The sequence below is a fragment of the Thunnus thynnus genome, chromosome 5, assembly GCF_963924715.1.
Source record: "Thunnus thynnus chromosome 5, fThuThy2.1, whole genome shotgun sequence".
NCBI lineage: Eukaryota > Metazoa > Chordata > Actinopteri > Scombriformes > Scombridae > Thunnus > Thunnus thynnus.
The window spans coordinates 20,410,537-20,427,948 of NC_089521.1; the positions used below are offsets into that span (position 1 = coordinate 20,410,537).

Here is a 17,412-nt window from a genome sequence, read left to right on the forward strand (position 1 = left end):
TCTGCCATAGAATACTATGGAATTAATATTTGGGGAGACACAAAGAGACAGCTCAGGCGCTAAGACCCTTCTTTGTGTGTCAGGTCTCAGAGGTGCTCTCTCTGCTTCACCGCCTCACTGTTTTGAGTCTTATCTCCTTCCTGCTTCCTTTTTTGACTTCTGTACTTAATAGGCAAATCTGGCACAGACGGTTTGGAGTAAATTGCATTGTCATCTTTTTCCATTTTGAGTTGCAGCCCGCCTTGGTGCCTGTAATGCTAAGGAGGCAGACTGTGATAAGCAGAGGGGGATAAAATCTATTCCACTATCACTGATGTTGCAAGAAATGTCTGGAATGTTTATGCAATTATATGTTTGATGGATTGAACCTGAATCACGCACGCAGCTGTTGAGCTGACTGCAAAATGTCAAGTGAACCAAACTGTATGAACAATGCTGAAGCTAATTAAGCTTCAGCGTTGGGATGAAAAATTCCTTCAAAGTGTAGCATGTAGCTTCGTGATTCATTTACCTTCATGCTGACTAATGTGTTGCTCGGTGCAGAAGCTTTTCTCTATACATGTTTAATTGCTCTCAAAGGCAGAAACAACCTTTGCAAATTGCCGTCTCAATCAGCAAATGATGGTAGCCTACATGTTCAATCGGAACGGTGTCATTACAGTTTCTAATTATTTATCTGGCAGTTTAATTACACTGTACCCGTATGTGTGTCCAATTTTTAAATTAAAAGTTACAAAACCATTAGAAGGCACATAATTTGGCCACAAGTATGTGGACACTCTTTTGGTCTTCTGGGACTGTTTTTTAACATGTTTTTGGGCTAAGTGCCTTTGTTTCAACTATAGGAAATCTTAATGCTACAACATACAATATTTTAGAAAGACAGAGTGCTTTCAACATTGTGGCAACAGTTTGGGGAAGGCCCTTTCCTATTTCAACATGACACTGTTCCCACAAACAGACCAGGTTCATGAAGAAATCTTTTTCCCTGTTTGGAAGTGTGTGGAAGAACGTGACTGGTCTGCACAGAGACCTGACCTTAACCCCATCCAACACCTTTGGGATTAATCAGAACACAGACTGCGAGCCCAGCTTTATAACATCAGTGTTGGACCTCACTAGAGCTGCAACGATTAGTTGAGTAACTATTTTGATGATCAATTAATCATCATCATCTTTTTTTTAAGGAACAAATGTCAAAATTCTCTGATTTCAGCTTCTCAAATGTGAATGTTATGGTTTCTTTAGTGTTTCATGACAGTAAACTGAATATCTTTGAGGTGTGGACTGTTGGTTGAGACAGAAGAGAACATTTGAGGATGTCCTCTTGGGCTTTGGGAAACACTGATCGACATTTTCTGCATTTTCTGACATTTTGTGGACCAAACAACTAATCAATTAATCGAGAAAATATTTTAAAAATTAATCTATAATGAAAATAATCATTTGTTGCAGCCTAGGCTTCACTAATGGTCTTGTGGTGTGGGGGCTAAAGTCTTGTGGAGAGCCTTCCCACAAGAGTGGGGGCTGTTATCGCAGCAGATTAATGGCCATTGTTTTGGAATGAGATGTTTTATGGTTGTCCACATATGTTATTCTATGCAGTAAACCTACAGTGTAAAGCTGAAATGATTAGTCAATTAATCAATCAGCTGACCAACAGAAAACACGTGATAATCAAATAATCCCTTGTGTCATTTTTAAAGGAAAAATGTCCAAACTTTATTGGTTGAACCCTCTAACCCTCTTTACATTTCTTTGTCATACATAGTGGCAAATGAGAATATTTTTTTCTCACAATTTTATGACATTTTATAAATCAAATGAACTGATTATTCAACAAAGTATTTGGGCAGATAAATCAATAATGAAAATAATGGTTAGTCGCAACCCTACTTCAGTGATAGTAGCTATCACTCTTTATATAACCAGTAAGAAAGACCAATGAGTCTCTGGACACAGGTGTAGTAAAAATGATTCTTTAATATGGAACAAAATCAGAGCTCAGCTCCATGGCTCCATCCACCCAACACACTCTGTAACACTGATGGGTGGAGGAGAACGAGAAAATCAAACAGTAAGATCACAGTCCGCTCGGCCAAAAAACAGGAGAGGCTAAAAAAACATGGAACGCAAAACCAAAGTGCTACTGGGTGTGACCTCAAGACGCCCTCAGTCCCTTCTCTTCTCACCTAGGATGTGACGCACAGCGACAGGCCTCTCTGCCTCCCTGGGCTCTCCCACCTCCTCACCTAACTCACCTGGTTCATCCCCCCAGGAGGTCAGTGGCTCCTCAAGCCAGTCGGTGACCCAGTGACCTCTTGAGGGGGGGGGGGGCTGCCAGGTGAGATCAGCGCGGGGGCGGGTATGGAGGAGAAGCGAGGCTCATGTGAGTGTGCTGTCAGTTGTGGGTTTGATTTTCTCAGAGTGACGTGAACACAGACAAGACGTCTTGGTTATTATCATGGCTCCAGTGGAATTGTCTGTGCTTCAGTCCCTCTGCAGTTTTACTCCCAGCCTACGTGAAAAAATCTAATCATCTTTTAAAATGTCGCTCACTTGAGATTTAGATGGAATGTTTGAAGTTTTAAGTTTGAGGAAATGAGACGGAGCAGGAGGGAGAGGACGTCTGTGGAGGCAGCCCAGTAAGAACCCGTCACTATCCTAACACAGGGACATCAACAGAAGTACTACACAGATATGTACAGAGCAACCAAGCAACACATCGGAATACTGAGTAATAAATTTGGTGTGGGAAAGGGAAGGTAATAATTGTCCACTACAAATGCACACATCCCACTACTTTTTTGTGTAGTTGGTCCGATCTTTAAGGCTATTCTCTTTGCTCTTGCTACAAACGGGGTGGCAGTGAAGCCACCACAACATAGATTAGAATCACAGGTCTGTGCTTGACTTTCTGAATATGGCTGCTTTGTGTTTGTGCGCGCTGTGTTGACAGCTGCCCTTCTCCTCTCTGTTGGTATAGAGAGGAGGATAAGCCTCCATCTCAGTGGTCGAACCATAATGAGAAAAAACATGACCAGGGATGAGGTGTGTGGCTCCTCTCTTTTTTTTGTGCTAAATCATTCTCAGGTCCACAGAGGATAGGAAAAACAAGGTGCACTACAGTAATGTGGTGGGTGAAGAATGAGAGCTGCTAATGGACAAAGAATCACGGATAGATGAGGAAGCATGGATTACTGGGAAATTAGACTCTGGTGGTGTATGCATTACCAGCTGAATGGGAGAGTAAATGAACAATCGAGCGGAGGAAGTGGAAATCTATACTTGGTGGAGGATTAAAATGAAGCGTTGTAATGAAGAAGCAGAGTGGACACGTGGAGAAAGAGAGAGAGACAGAGAGAGAGAGAGAGGGCATCTGCCAGCTTCAGCTAACACAGTCATCCTGCACCTTAACACACACTGCGTCACATGACAAACTACATCAGAGAGAGGGAGGAGGGACGAGGGAGGGAGGCACTGCACAGAGAGCACTAGCACTACCATGGACGGACACACACCTAACACACACACACACACTACAGCACAGGGTCCCAGTCTGCGTTCCACTGCACTCTCCTGGCTGCCAGAACCTCGCTGTGTCTTGCCGAGGAAAAAACAACAAACAAACCAATTAACAAACAAACGGACGAAAAGAAGAACAACACACACTTTGGATCCCACTGGCTATAATAAAAAAATAAACCAGAAACAAAACCTAGAATATAAAAAGAGCCAGTGGCACCAGGTTTTACAGAAAGCATTTTCTCAATAACTGGCTTTTGAACAGCTCTACGCTTTTTCTTTTAGTCTACCAAGTATATACTATTAACCTTACCAGGCAGCTAAAATCTATACAGTACTGTCATTTTTCATATATTTATAGATATTTATACACTATACAAAGTTGGCAAAAATACATAAATAAATACATTAAATTAGATTGTACACATCACAATTGTGTGTTTTAAGTTAGAGCACTCTTTGTTGAAGAGGTGAGCCATGGCAAGTTGAGAAAGGAGGTGAAGAAACAGGAGTGTTACCCTCGACATCCCTAATGCGAAGGAGTTGCCATCAGACTAGGTAAGTAATATTTCAGTGTATGGCATTAGATCAATTAAGTGTATTGCTTATTACCTACCTGATCGGAAAAGTCCATATTATGGCAGGAGTTAGAGGCTGCTCTAACTAAATCACAAAGTCTATTTACAAGTCGTTTATCAACCAGCAAGGAAAGAAAAGTATTCTGAAGAATCTGGATTTAGGGAAAATAGGCAAAATTTATTTTCAGTGCATCGATAAACGACAGATTGTGTGTGTGTGTGTGTGTGTTTTCTGGTTCCCTATGGGACTCCCTCTAAAGGATGGTATTACAAACGAAGGCAGGACTGTATCCACTGTCCTTCCTGCAGACGGCTGCTGGGAGTATCTGCTGTACCGTATCATGTCTGTGGCGGAGACAGTCCTAAAAGTAATACGAACCTGATAAGCTCCATCCCTGCACTGTGCACAGGCCCAGACAGATACATAAGGCTATGGCATATGGAAAATTAGGGAAGTGGGCGTACAGACACCTGCAGTGAAAATAACTGGATTGCAGCCCTGTCTGTTTTATTTTTGGGATGCAGCAGTGGGCTGTCAAAAAAGGCACAGGGCACATTTTGAACATTTGGAAAGATCAATCTTGTTCTCCCTGACATTTTTTTTTATGATTAAGAACCCTTATTTCCACAAAGTCTGCCATATGGGCGTTTACAGTTTGGCTCCTGCGCTAATCCTTGGTTTTTCTTGCTGCATGTCCTGGAGTTTGAGAGTTCTTACAAATATCTGACTAAGCAAGAGACAAGACTATCATGTAGCGAGTTCACATCAGTCAGTTGTGCTTAATCATGAGTCTAACCCCAAATAAGAGGCTGAATCACAAGCACTCAATTTGTCTTTACAGGGTCAGACAGATGGATGGTGTGCGTCCTTCCTTTGGAATCTACTCCCTCCTCCATACATGCCCATCCCCATACACAGCATGGCCTCCCGCAGAGCAATAATGACTCCAAATTCAATGAGGAAGGCATCATCAGTGTCAGTACAAGGCCAATCCCGTCTAACACAATGGCATTACAGTAAATCCCCAAGCCTATAAGCAGACAGGGCGAGATGTAATGCCAAGCGAGCGGGCAGAGTGACTCCACAGGGAGGTGAGCAGTCGTCTCACACAGCCAGGGAGCTCTCTGTTTTTGATGTTTGTAATAAAAATACAAAGAATGTTTTATGGCAGAAGTAGCACAGGCTACAATGGGTTTGCGCCACGTGTCACTCAGTCTATTTCCTGGAGGTGTGTGGGGGAGGGGGTTGGGGTAAAGGTATATGGCAGTGTTGCTACAGTGGGCCTGGGATGTGTTGGGTATCACTCCTTCCTTTTGTTTCTCTTGCTCCGACCTCACGACACCTCCAACAAAAATACAGCGGACATCAAAAGCCCTTATTCAAGAAGGGCAGGTATAATCAGCTTCAGCATCATCAACATCACCACTGTTATCATGAATATCATTGTTTTCTTCATCAGTTCAAGTGACAAATGAAAACTCGGCGTACAACAAATGTTAATTTTCACCAACGATATTTACATAAAGTTTTCAAAAACAGAAGGATTTTTCTTATCACGTTTTTGTAAAGAAATAAACCCAACACAAGAACACCAAGCACACACATACATACACACTGACCAACAGTCAAATGTGAACAAAAAAGAAAAAAGATATTATTACTCATTATTGTTTTTCATATTAATTTTGTTACCATTCAAATAATGCTTACTTGAACCCTGATTGGGAGAAGTCACATTGGTTTTCACCAAATGCTTAAAACAATTGAAAGGGTGAGTTCGGGGAGGCAAAGTCTGTCTGTGCAGGGCGAGACTCACGCAGGGACTGACTGGACAAATGACAAAGGTGACCCAGCAGACTTCTGGGCTGACTCAGCCATCATAATATGATTCAGCAGAATAAAACATCAACTGCAGTCCCTCTAGGATGAGATTACTACAGCCTGATTTTAATCCACACGCACACCTAAAGTTCTCCAAGACATAAAGCACAGTGTACTCTTAATTTAATATTGCACAAACTACAGCAAAGCAGGCACCTTTCCAACAGAGTGAGTCATTGACGCTCATCTCAAGAAAGCCATATCCATCAAGGAAAAGTGTCGAAGAATAAGGAAGGGGCTGAGAGTATGACAAGGACAAACAATATCATCAGGCTCAGAGGAATATCTTGCTAATCCCTTAGCAAACAGGTGTGACCTCTTCAGCCAATAAAGCTTCCAGTTATTTACAAAGTAAACAGAGAACTGAAGGCTGCTGGCGACAATGATGAATTTGGGGGGACACACCTATGAATAAACATCTCAGAGAAGACATGAGTCCAGGAGATGGATCTTCTCCGTCACTATATCCAACTGTACAGACTGATAGTAGTCGTAGGCATCTGTCAGTCTTGGAAGACTACGGAGTTGCACTATGGACGGTGATTCTGGTGCAGCGTTGGGTGTGGCCGGACATGCCAATATGGGAGTGACAGTCCCTCCCACACTGGGCACAAGTGAAGCTTGATTCTGATCTATCCGTCTGGTTTTTGGCCTTTCTCCTTAGTCTCTTTGCCTCAGACTGCTGGGCAAGTGTCTCTTCAAACATGGAGAGGCCTTTCTGCACCATCTGTCTCCAAGCTGTTCAATCTGAGGCTATGGCTTCCCAGGTGTTTAGGTCGACTCTCAAGGCTTTCAGGTCTCTCTTGCAGACATCTTTGTAGCGCAGTTAGGATCTGACTGTGGGAAGTTTTCCCTGTACTAATTCTGTGTAGAGGAGACCGGCCATCATCCATTCGCACTACATGACCGAGCCAATGCATGCATTTCTGTTTCAGCAGGTATGAAATGAGACTAAAGCTCTACAGCCATGGTCATAACTCTGTGACGCTGCTAAATGCTAATGTAAGCATTCTAACAATGCTATAATAACATGTTTACCACATTCACCATCTTAGTTTAGCATGTTAGCATGGGAAAGGGTCATTAGTTTTGCAGGTATTAGGTCACAAATCATACAGTAGTAGTGGACAAGTTTAAGTTTTGACCCAATCAAAGTTGCTACAATTTATCCTCTAGATATCATGAATATTTGTACCAAATTTCTTCACAATCCATCCAATAATTGTTGAGACATTCAACTCAAAGCCATAAATGAGAACCTCATGGTTTTGGTAGAGGAAAGTTCAGGAGATCACCAAAGTCACAGGGATACATATTCTGGAAACCAATGGGACCAATCCATCCAGTGTATGTAGGGAACATTCACTAGATAAGTGAAAACTTTGACCTGCTGGGGGCGCTAGAGAAAAGGTCAGGGGATCACCAAAGTCAGTAGGATTCATCGTCTGGGCACCATGGATATCTGTACTTACTCAAGACAATCCATCCATTGGTTGTTTAGCTATTTCAATCGACCAAAGTGGTAGACTGACCGTCCGACAGACAGACATCACCATGCCTGCAGGTCCTTGCTGTGCCACTAGTGTAGCTAAAAATACTCATTGGTTTGAGGTTAAAGAATTTTGCAGAAAACTTGAAAATATTCATTAAAAAGTGTTCCAATAGCCTTCAGAGTGAACAGTAAACAAATAAATATAAAATAAACTAGGCAAAAATGTAATTTGCATTAATAAAAAGTCAGTTATAAAAGCTTTTATTCTGTAGCAAAGTTGTGGGCAGTGTTGGCCGTGTCTGTCGTCTTGAATTAAACCTTTGTGATCAAACAGTAATTATCCACACCTGCAGCTACCAGTTGGCTCTGCCAGGGAATGCAGCAATGATGGAAGACAGCGCTGAGCCAGTACACAAAGAGAACAACTACTCTGAGTGGAGTGGGCTGGAAAAACTCTTGACTGGGAGCATCTGCAACCCTGCCACGCTGTATTCATGAGCTCAGGATTGTTGAAGGTCATTGCAGACAGGGTTGGTGCCAAAAAAACCCAATAAGTTTTGGAGGTGTGAGACAGGTGGCAGTATAATAAAACTGGGATTTGGAAATTGCTTTCTCCTTTATACTGTTTGGCTCTGAGCTTACAATCCATTTTAATGGTGCTGCTGTTTGACTGCTGGCAATGAGAGAACATAATGTTTGGGACTTTTGGTTATTTTATGGAGTGTGCAACTTTCTGGATACTCTGTCATGAATTATATGTTTTGATTCACTGTGTTTCCTAAAGTAAACAACTTATTATGTTGAAACTTATGAAACTGCAGCTGATATTACAATCTGAATAATTATTTTCTTGACATTTTTAACTTTGTGACCTTGAGCATGAATAGTCCCTTGGTTTAAACTAGATATGTTAGAGTAAATATTCTCTTGTGGGTACATTTTGTTTCCTACAATACATTAACACACATTTTCCTATCAGATCTACACCACAGAGGTTACTCAGAATTGTTGGCAGCGTTTCACTATGTCAGTAAGCTCAGTAACCTTCTGTCTTTGTCCTAAGGGTGTATTCAAGTTTTACTGGTTAATTATTTGATGACAGTCCAAAGGCTGATGTCCTTTAAAATGGATATCAAGAATAAATTGGATTTGCATTTAAGGAAATAAAAGCACTCAGTGGTGTACTGTAAGTTTTGAAAGCCCAACCCTGTAGCCTTTCTGCCTCAGAGGCATCACACTGTGTCTCATGTTACTAAAAATAATGCCATATTCCCCAGTTTACAGGGTCTCTGATGACTAAGCTTTGTAAACCACTGTAGCATGGTAATTTATCACTCCTTGAGCAACGTGTAATCTTGGCGAAAGGTAATGGCAGAGGTATTGTGTTGACTCATCACCTGCACACCTGTATATTCAAACCACATTTGGAAATCACAGCTCCAGCAGCGGTCGCCTACTGATTATTTTCTTCATTTTCGCTGACGACCCTTTATCCCTGTCCATCATTTTCATGGTTATTAATGAGAGCACTCCGTGATTTGTATTATTCTTAGCTAAAATTATCTCTGAAAATAGTGTGTTTCCCAGGTCCAAGGAAGGAGATATTGCTCTTTTCTGACCACCTAATGGGAGTGTAATGTGCTGTGACACTGCAGGCAGTGGCTGTCAAAACAGTGGGCCCTGTTCCACGGTTGGCCAATTGTTCTGAAGGGTGCTGGACTGGATCAGCGCATCGCAGCAGCCAGCACCGAGTCTCACATGAAACACACTGCCCAGAACACACTAACAGCACAGTGTGCTGCCCAGACTGGCTTAGAGAGAAACAAGGCGAGGACTAACCTGGTGCAGATTGAGCCACAATTACACATTTCTTCAATTTCTCTTGTGGTGAACATGTTGGCTTAAATCAAATTAAGTGTAAAAAGTGTGAGACACTAACAAATTATTGCATGATAATGGAAAAAAAAATACACTGTGGAGTGCACAGATTTTGACGGGCCAGTATTAGGAAGCTGTATTGACATAAGCAGAGATGTTTCCTCATTTAGAGGAACTAGGTGGATCCTAATTTAGAAGTAAAAACTAAGCTGCGGCAGTAAAAAATCCTGACTAATTGACAGGATTACGCTTCACGGGATTTTATGAATGTCAAAACACAGACAGTTACAGTAGAGAATACACTGAGAAAGAGTAGACGTCTGTGCGATCTCTCCGTCCCGACCTGACATTTCAGACATTAGCAGCCTGCCACCAGGAATCATACACACACATACGTGTACACAGGTACGTTGGGAAAAATAAGAGGAACAAAAAGAGGAGGATGAGAGCCCTACATCCATCCTCTGTGTCCTCTCCTTCATCTCCAAACCCTGAAATCACAGAGCAGACGTAGCCTCTCCCCAACTGCTGCTCACCCTTCCAGATACTCCTCCCTTAATTTTCATCAGTACTATAATCATCATCAAAACTATCATCATCATTATTGTTATTACATTTTCAAAAAGTGCAGATAGAACTTCCCCGTACCCTCGTTCAGAAGTCAGGGCAGTAAAGGAGGATGGGGAAACAATGGCAGTAAGAAGAGCAAGAAGAGCGCAAGATGAGAAAGAGAAAAGAGAAGAAGATTTCTGCCGAGTCAGAATTGTGTTGCTCCTGTGAACATGCACACATACACACACACACACACACACACACACACACACACACACACACACACACACACACACACACACACAGCAACAGGCACACGTTAGCACAGCACACCACACAGTCTGGTGGAAAGGTCGAGCAATTTTTGGAGATCAACCTCCATCAACAGGGCAAAACAAAAGCACAGGGCAGTACGAAGAATTCAGAGCATCAATAAACAGACAGAAGTGTGCACAAACAGCACAAACTTTGCTTTTTGGTTCTGTTTTCATCTTAACATTGGAAGAAGATTTTAAATTGGTTTCCTCAGTTGGTGATGCTGTGAAAAATGACATCATCGTATCACGGGGGATTTGTTGTGGGTTTTTTTGTTTTTTTTTCATCTTCTTTTTTCTCTCTCCATGTCAGGGCTTTTTGTCTGGAAAAATCAGGAGCGATCCATTTCATGAGTTTATTGTGTTCCTGCTTTCCCAGCTTCGGAAAGTTCAGTTTATATATATATATTTTTTAATCTCTATTTTTGTTGGAGCTACAGCACAGCACCCACAGCACACAGACGACAAGGGGCGGGGTCCAGAAAGGCAGGGGGGGGGTTCACTAATATTGTGCCAGAGGAAGAGAAAGAGGGAACAATAAGGAGAAAATGAAAGAGAGAAGAGTCCAGAGAAGAAAAAAAAAGAGGAGGGAGGGAGACACAGCAGTATCAACAATTCCATCTTGAGTTCAGCTGGTTTCATCACGAACCGAGTATTGATTGCTTTCGACAACTTCAGCTGAACATTAAACTACTTTTGAGTAAAAGGAGGGAGGACTGACATGGGGGAGAGAATATAGTACACTTGAGACAGATGACAAGGAAGCGCCAACAAATGAAGAGACAGGAGAGATGGGTAACAGCAGACTGGCTATGGATAACATACTGTATATTAGTCATGTGTATAGGGGAGTTCTGCCAATCTATATGCCTAATATATTAATGTTTATGTACATATAGTACATACTGTATAGTATTGTGTACCTGGAATAGTCATACAATAGGATTATATGAGATTAGATCATTACTTAAGATTCTCTGTGATCCCACGGGACTGGCACCTTCGATGGGTCAGGGGCTGCAGCGCAGTTCAGAACCAAGGGGTCGACAAAGAAACAGAATATCAGACCTCCACAGGCAAAGTGCATAAGGACAGACAGACATACAGACAGTCAGAAACAGGGGGACCATTGGCAAAGTGGTAAGACACTGAAATTAAGACACGGCCGTATGAGAGGAGGAACAGAAGAAGAATGAAGAGTTGGAGAGGGATAGAGATTTTGAAAGAAAAGAGAAAAAGAGTTTAAAGGTTTAAGAGAGCAGATGGCTAATTGTACCCGTGTTTCACAGCCTGGCAGCAAGTCAGTCTTGTGCATAAGGACGGGAGTGGGAGGAGGGGAGGGACGGGGGGAAGATAGGAGACAGGAAGGGGCCATGGAGGAAGCTGGGAGGTGCGATCAGGCCTTGAGAGCGTGCCACTGGGCGACGTTAGTACGCGGCCGAGCAAGCATGTCTTTCCAGTGCTTCACCTCCGCTGGTCCACTCTTCCATGATAGGTAGATCTGAGAGAAGAGAGCAAGAGAAGGGATGATTCTCTGTTAAAGTGATGACCTTTTGTCAATCAGACATGGGTGGGTTTTACAACAATATTCCCGACATCATTCAGTCATGACAGGACCTTTACAGAAAGAGACACAATGTTTGCACTATAACTCGTTGTGTTAAAACCAAGAAATGTCTCTTTGTCTGTTAGACCGGCCTTTATGTCTTTATTGTGTTTTTCATGGCCTTTGTTATCATCATTGTACAGCACTTTGGTCAATTGTTGTTTTTAAATGCGCTTTATAAATAAATTTGATTTGATTGATTTGATTTAACGGATTTTAAAACGTATTATGCCGTTGAAGCCTTAATTGGCTGTTAAGTAAGCTGCCCTCCTTACTTACTGTAAAAGGGTCTTAAATATTCACGTGATGGCTGCACACATGATATAATGCTAAAAAACCACAGCTAAAGCTACATGTAACAGAAAGTCAGCTACAGTCAGTTATCATTTATAAGACATAGCAATAGAGAGGCCACATTGAAAAATGTAATTAAAATGTTATTAATTTTAAAATAACACCTGGTTGGTTTGGATGCTTACAACAAAAAATACTTCCAGTAGTGCATTAATGTTTGTATTTTTAGACAGTTTATGCTTTGATTTTACAAGTACAAGCACTTTAAGGATGAGAAATAATTGATGAGTTTGGCAAATGTTTCATGCAAGTGTGGCAGTAGCTGCTGCCACAGAGTGTCAACTTCCTTAAACCAAATAAAGAGCAGGACAGGGCCACAATTATTACTCTTAACACTAACATTAGCACCTTAGCTAAGTGGATGTTCCACTTCTTAACAAGTATTTTCCTAATGTAACGTATAACCACATATAATAATATACTTGGCTCTGACATGCCCATTGACTTTACTACTGAAAACTAGTTAGCCAGACACTTGCAGCATGCATGCCTGAAAGGGTCTTATATGTTGTAACCAAGGGCAACAACAACAAAGAGTCCTGTCAGACGTTACCTTGCCGATAACGTCGTTGCGGCTGAGCCTGTCCTTGTCCATGACGGTGATGATGATGGTGGTCTCCCTCAGCACATGGGCGGGCACGTCAAAGGGGAACGACTCATTGAAGACGGGGTTCAGACAGCGCTTCATCGTCACTGTCTTCTTCTTCTCTACACGCTTGTCCTTGTGCATCAGCCACACCTTAACGTAGGGATCTGCAATGTGGGCACAGAGTGCAGCAGTTTATGTGTGAGCCAGGATGAAGATGCCCAAGGAAGGTGATTTTTGGGGTCAGGTTTGCAATTACCCTCTTAATTGTTAAAGTCAGAGGAGGCAGCAGGGAAGCAGATACTTAGTTTGAGCTCAAGGTCAACTTATCCCCTGAGCTAGGAAACATACAAATGAGGAAGTATTTATGGAAATAGGGCCTGGGATTTGTACTACCAATTCTGGAGCATTTTCATATTCTGTGATACTAACAGACACCGCTCTCACTACTCCAGGAAGCAGTAAATTTACAAAAATATGCCACTGAAAGCTTTTCACAGTGAGACCTGATACTTTTAAAAAACTAGCACCAGACTGAGCTGACACAGATTTAGCTGGGAGGCTGAAGATCCTCATAGATATACAGGAAGAGAGAGAAAAGGAAAGAGAGAGAGGGCAAGGGAGAGATGCTTGATGTGATGTCACCTTGCCGCCGCAGCTATCTATGACGCGACCCAGCTCGGGAGCCAGACGGCAACTGTCCTCTGCACGGACAGGTCAGTAAATGTTTGAAAACAGAGCTGTGTGTGAAGCCACAGGGCCTCCAAAGTCATGAGGGGTGGCTTCTGACTGGTGAGCAAGGGTTAGAGAGAGAGAAGACTAAGCAAACAATGAGGAATCTCTACCTGAGGTGCCCCCGATATCCATGGCTTTGAGATTGCGCGCTTTGATGATGTTCACAGTGATGATGTTGGCAGTGGGATTATAGCAGAGAGACACCAGCAGGTCTCCTCGTCTCCCCTGAGGAACACACACACACACGAACACAATGGAGAATGAATCATCTGGTCTAATATCAGATTTCATCAGGCAATATCAAACTCCAGATTACTCACTAGCTTGTTATGTAATCTTACATCACTGCCCTCTCTGCTCTAACCTCTTGTGCCAAGTGACCAGACTGGCTTAACTGAGCCCATTGCTCATCCTTATATCACGTCAATCAAGCTAACATGCTGAAAGTAGTCAACAAATGGCATCACATTTGACTTAATAAAACTGTAATAACAACATCTGAATAAAAACACTGGATTTGTCATCATTCGCCCCGACGGCCGTCCCTCCCTCTCTTACACTGCCATCACTGCAGGGCTTGAGTTCCTTCCAGAAAGTCTTTATCTGGCCCAGTTCCACCTTGTTAAGGGGGATTGACACCTCTCCAATGGGGTCATTCCTGCTGAAGCGGTCGTAGTCCAACACCTGAAGGTAAAGAGTGCGCTCCCTAACCTTTTCATAGGGGAAGCCTGAAACAGAGACAAAAAGAAAACACTGAGCTGAGGAAAGGCATGTTACACAGCAACACTGAGAGGGTAAGACACATAGTCTTGACAGTGCAGAAAGGGCAGTAAAAAACCTATTATCTACACAGTGCTAACAGGGATGAATTTGGCAAAGGCCAAAGTGCATTTTAAAAACTGCAGGACCAGCCAACACTCTCTCAAATGACTGAGAGGGATCATAATACTCTAGTCACAAAGACCTATCTCATTCATTTTTCAAGAGCACCGGCTATTGTTCTAATTTTGGCAAATGTTTGAGCCATCTGAATGTTATATTGGCTATTTTACCTCTGCACCGTCATCCAAACACAATGGTCATAATGAAACAAATTCAGATCGGGTCGAGACACTTCACTGCTCTCTGCACCGCTGCTACTAAACATCTGTGGTTTGCAGCACTCAAGAAGATTATTTTCTAACAAAACAGCTTCTTAAGCTCAAGGTTTTATCAATTCAAAAGTTTAGCTTCAATTTCACACCTTTGTGAATTTTCACACAACATCCACAATGCTCATTTTGTTTTGAGAAACAACTCTTTGTCATTGCCATGAATATTTAGCAGTATTCAGTACTTGTTTGTGACTAGACTTTCATTTTCAATATGCAGTTCAGCAACACTTCATTCTAACACAAAGATAATAATACATTTAAAAAATATAATTATAATCTTAAACAAAGTTCTAGTAATGAGGACCACAAGCAAGGTAGCTGCTCTCAGCTACAGGCTGAAAAATGCAAAATGTTAATGTTAACATGCTAACATATTCACAATGACAACGTGCTGATGTTAGCATGCTCACCACTTTCGTTTAGCATGTTAGCATGCTAACATTTGCTGATTAGCATTAAACACAATTTACAGCCGAGGCTGATGGGAATGTCATCAGTTTTGCAGGTATTTGGTCAAAGTATTAGACAAAGTGAATTTTTCACCTGATGATGGCGCCAGATGAAATGTTAAGGGCTCACTGAAGTAGTTAAAGATCATCCCGAGGGGCTCATGAAACAAACCACATGACAGTCAATCCAATACTACCACAAATGCCACCCTTGTGATGGTGATACAGGTCAAATCAGGGGATGATTAGGATACATCATCTGGGCACCATGAATGTCTGTACAAAATGTCACAGCAATCCATCTGATACATGAGATGTTTCAGTCTGGACGACAACATGCATGTAATCCCTAGAGCTGCTAGCGTGGCTAAAAACAGAAATTGGCTGCGCTCTGTGTTAAAGAATTAGCAGAAAACTGGGGATCAGAAATTCCAGATTAAAGTCAGACGAGAAGAGACCCCCCCTCTTGGGCAGCTTAACAAAATGCAATGTAAAAAATGTGTCATAACAACTGAAACAGCTCTTTGATAAGCATCTGAGAGGAAATAACACAGACCCTCAAACAGGAAGGTTTCATTCCAGTGGGGATTGAGGTTCTTCCTCTTGACCTTGGTCTCCAGCTTGTGTTTCTTGTCGGGCAGCAGGTAGATTTTGACGAAGGGGTCTGAGGTGCCAGAGAAGTCCTTGGCTGGGAGCTCCTGGCCCCTGAGAACTTTGACAGTGAGGGTTGTGTTCTGAAAGCTGTAGCCTATGCTGAACTGGATCCGACCCAGCTTCTCACTGATGGGCCCTTCATCATCCTCTGAACCTGGAGACAGCTGCAGGGCCACAAACGCAATCATATAAATATAAACACATGCAGCAGCAGCAGCCACTCAGACAGAAAAGTTAAATCCAAGGGCACACACTCTCTCTGACATATGCACGTGCACACAGACCTTGACTGAGAGAAGCTGTGAAGGGAGGGGATTTTGGAACTGCATTTCTATCACGGCATACTCAAGCAGCTGCTCAAAGGCAGAGATTGGTCTGACATTAAGAAGACTGAGAGAGTTTAATTTCCTTACTAATGTTCTTAAGAGGCAGGAGGTGCTCAGATTGAAGATAGGGGAGCTTTAGACCACCCATCTCTCTCACAGCCACTCTGACTGCTTTATCACTGCTGTGCACTAAAAGGCCACTATCTGATAGAAAGCAGCGGACAGACAGAGGGAAAGAGAGAGCGAGAGGAAAAACAGAGGGAGTAGGAGAGAAGGAGAGACGTTGCATGAGGGGCATGGAGAGAACGGCCAGGGAAGCACAGCTCAAGGTTGGCATTCTGCACTTGTAGCTGTCTTTATGGTCATTTCTTTTTTCCCTGTGGCTCAACCTTCTGCCTCTTTTTCTCTCTCTCCTACAATAGCATAGATTAGAAGCGAGCCTTTGAGGACTTTGAGGGAGATAAGACAACCAACAGCTCATAAGACCATTTTGTGCTAAAGCCTCACTGACACTTTGAAAAGGCTAGCCTGAGGAGTGGTTTGCATGCAGACTGTGAGTCGCCTTGGATGGCTTGTCTCGCTTGATTGCTACTGTGGGAACTGCCTGTGTTTTTTCTTCTATTATTGCTCTCCTCTAACCGCATACAGCTTTAAATCAAACTACCATTTGCATGGACGATGATTCTGCAACACTAGTCCTACCTCATAGATTAAAAGGCCAAAAGTATGCGGACACCTGAGCTTTATACCCATATGTGATTGTTGAACATCATTATACCATTTTCATCAACTGTTGTAACAGCCTCTAACCTTCTGAAAAGGCTTTGCACAAGAGTTTTGTGTCTGACTGCAGGGATTTTCTCTCATAAACCCACAAGAGCATTAGTGGGGTTGGGCACTAATGTTGGGCGAGAAGATCTGGCCCACAGACGGCATCCAAGTTCATCCTGAATGTGTTAGTCTGGGTTGAGGTCAGGACTTTGTGCAGGTCATTTAAGTTCTCCCACACTGGCATACGTCCTCAGAATAGAAGATAAATTTACAAATATCTGGTGTAAGTGGATTGGGTACATACCACCCCAAAGGCAAGACTTTACATCAAACACAATTATGTAACGTATGTATATTACCATTCCTCCCAGTTTATAGGGCTGTTTGGTAACAAAGCATGCTTGGGGGGGGGGGGGGGGGGGGGTTCGGTTCTTACTTTTCCATTTTTATATCCATTTTACAGGCTAGGTAATATAGACTCTTACTTAGGTTAATAATTCAGAGGGTTCATGTTTGCTTCTCCTTGTAAATGATCAAACTGTGTCCTAAATATGTG

General features: G+C 42.5%; 1 protein-coding gene across 2 annotated transcripts in view; it reads right to left on the bottom strand.

Annotated features, from left to right (window-relative positions):
- Positions 1 to 1,965: 1,965 nt before the first annotated feature.
- Positions 1,966 to 17,412, bottom strand: part of LOC137183128 (synaptotagmin-7-like) — a 32,318-nt gene continuing 16,871 nt past the window's right edge. For both annotated transcript variants that reach the window (XM_067589936.1, XM_067589937.1), the window contains 5 exons: positions 15,662 to 15,923; positions 14,061 to 14,230; positions 13,613 to 13,727; positions 12,735 to 12,934; positions 1,966 to 11,722 (listed from right to left, as the gene is read on the bottom strand). In XM_067589936.1, coding sequence (XP_067446037.1) covers positions 11,618 to 11,722; positions 12,735 to 12,934; positions 13,613 to 13,727; positions 14,061 to 14,230; positions 15,662 to 15,923 — 852 coding nt within the window. In that variant the 3' untranslated portion in view covers positions 1,966 to 11,617. The remainder of the gene's footprint in view (positions 11,723 to 12,734; positions 12,935 to 13,612; positions 13,728 to 14,060; positions 14,231 to 15,661; positions 15,924 to 17,412) is intronic.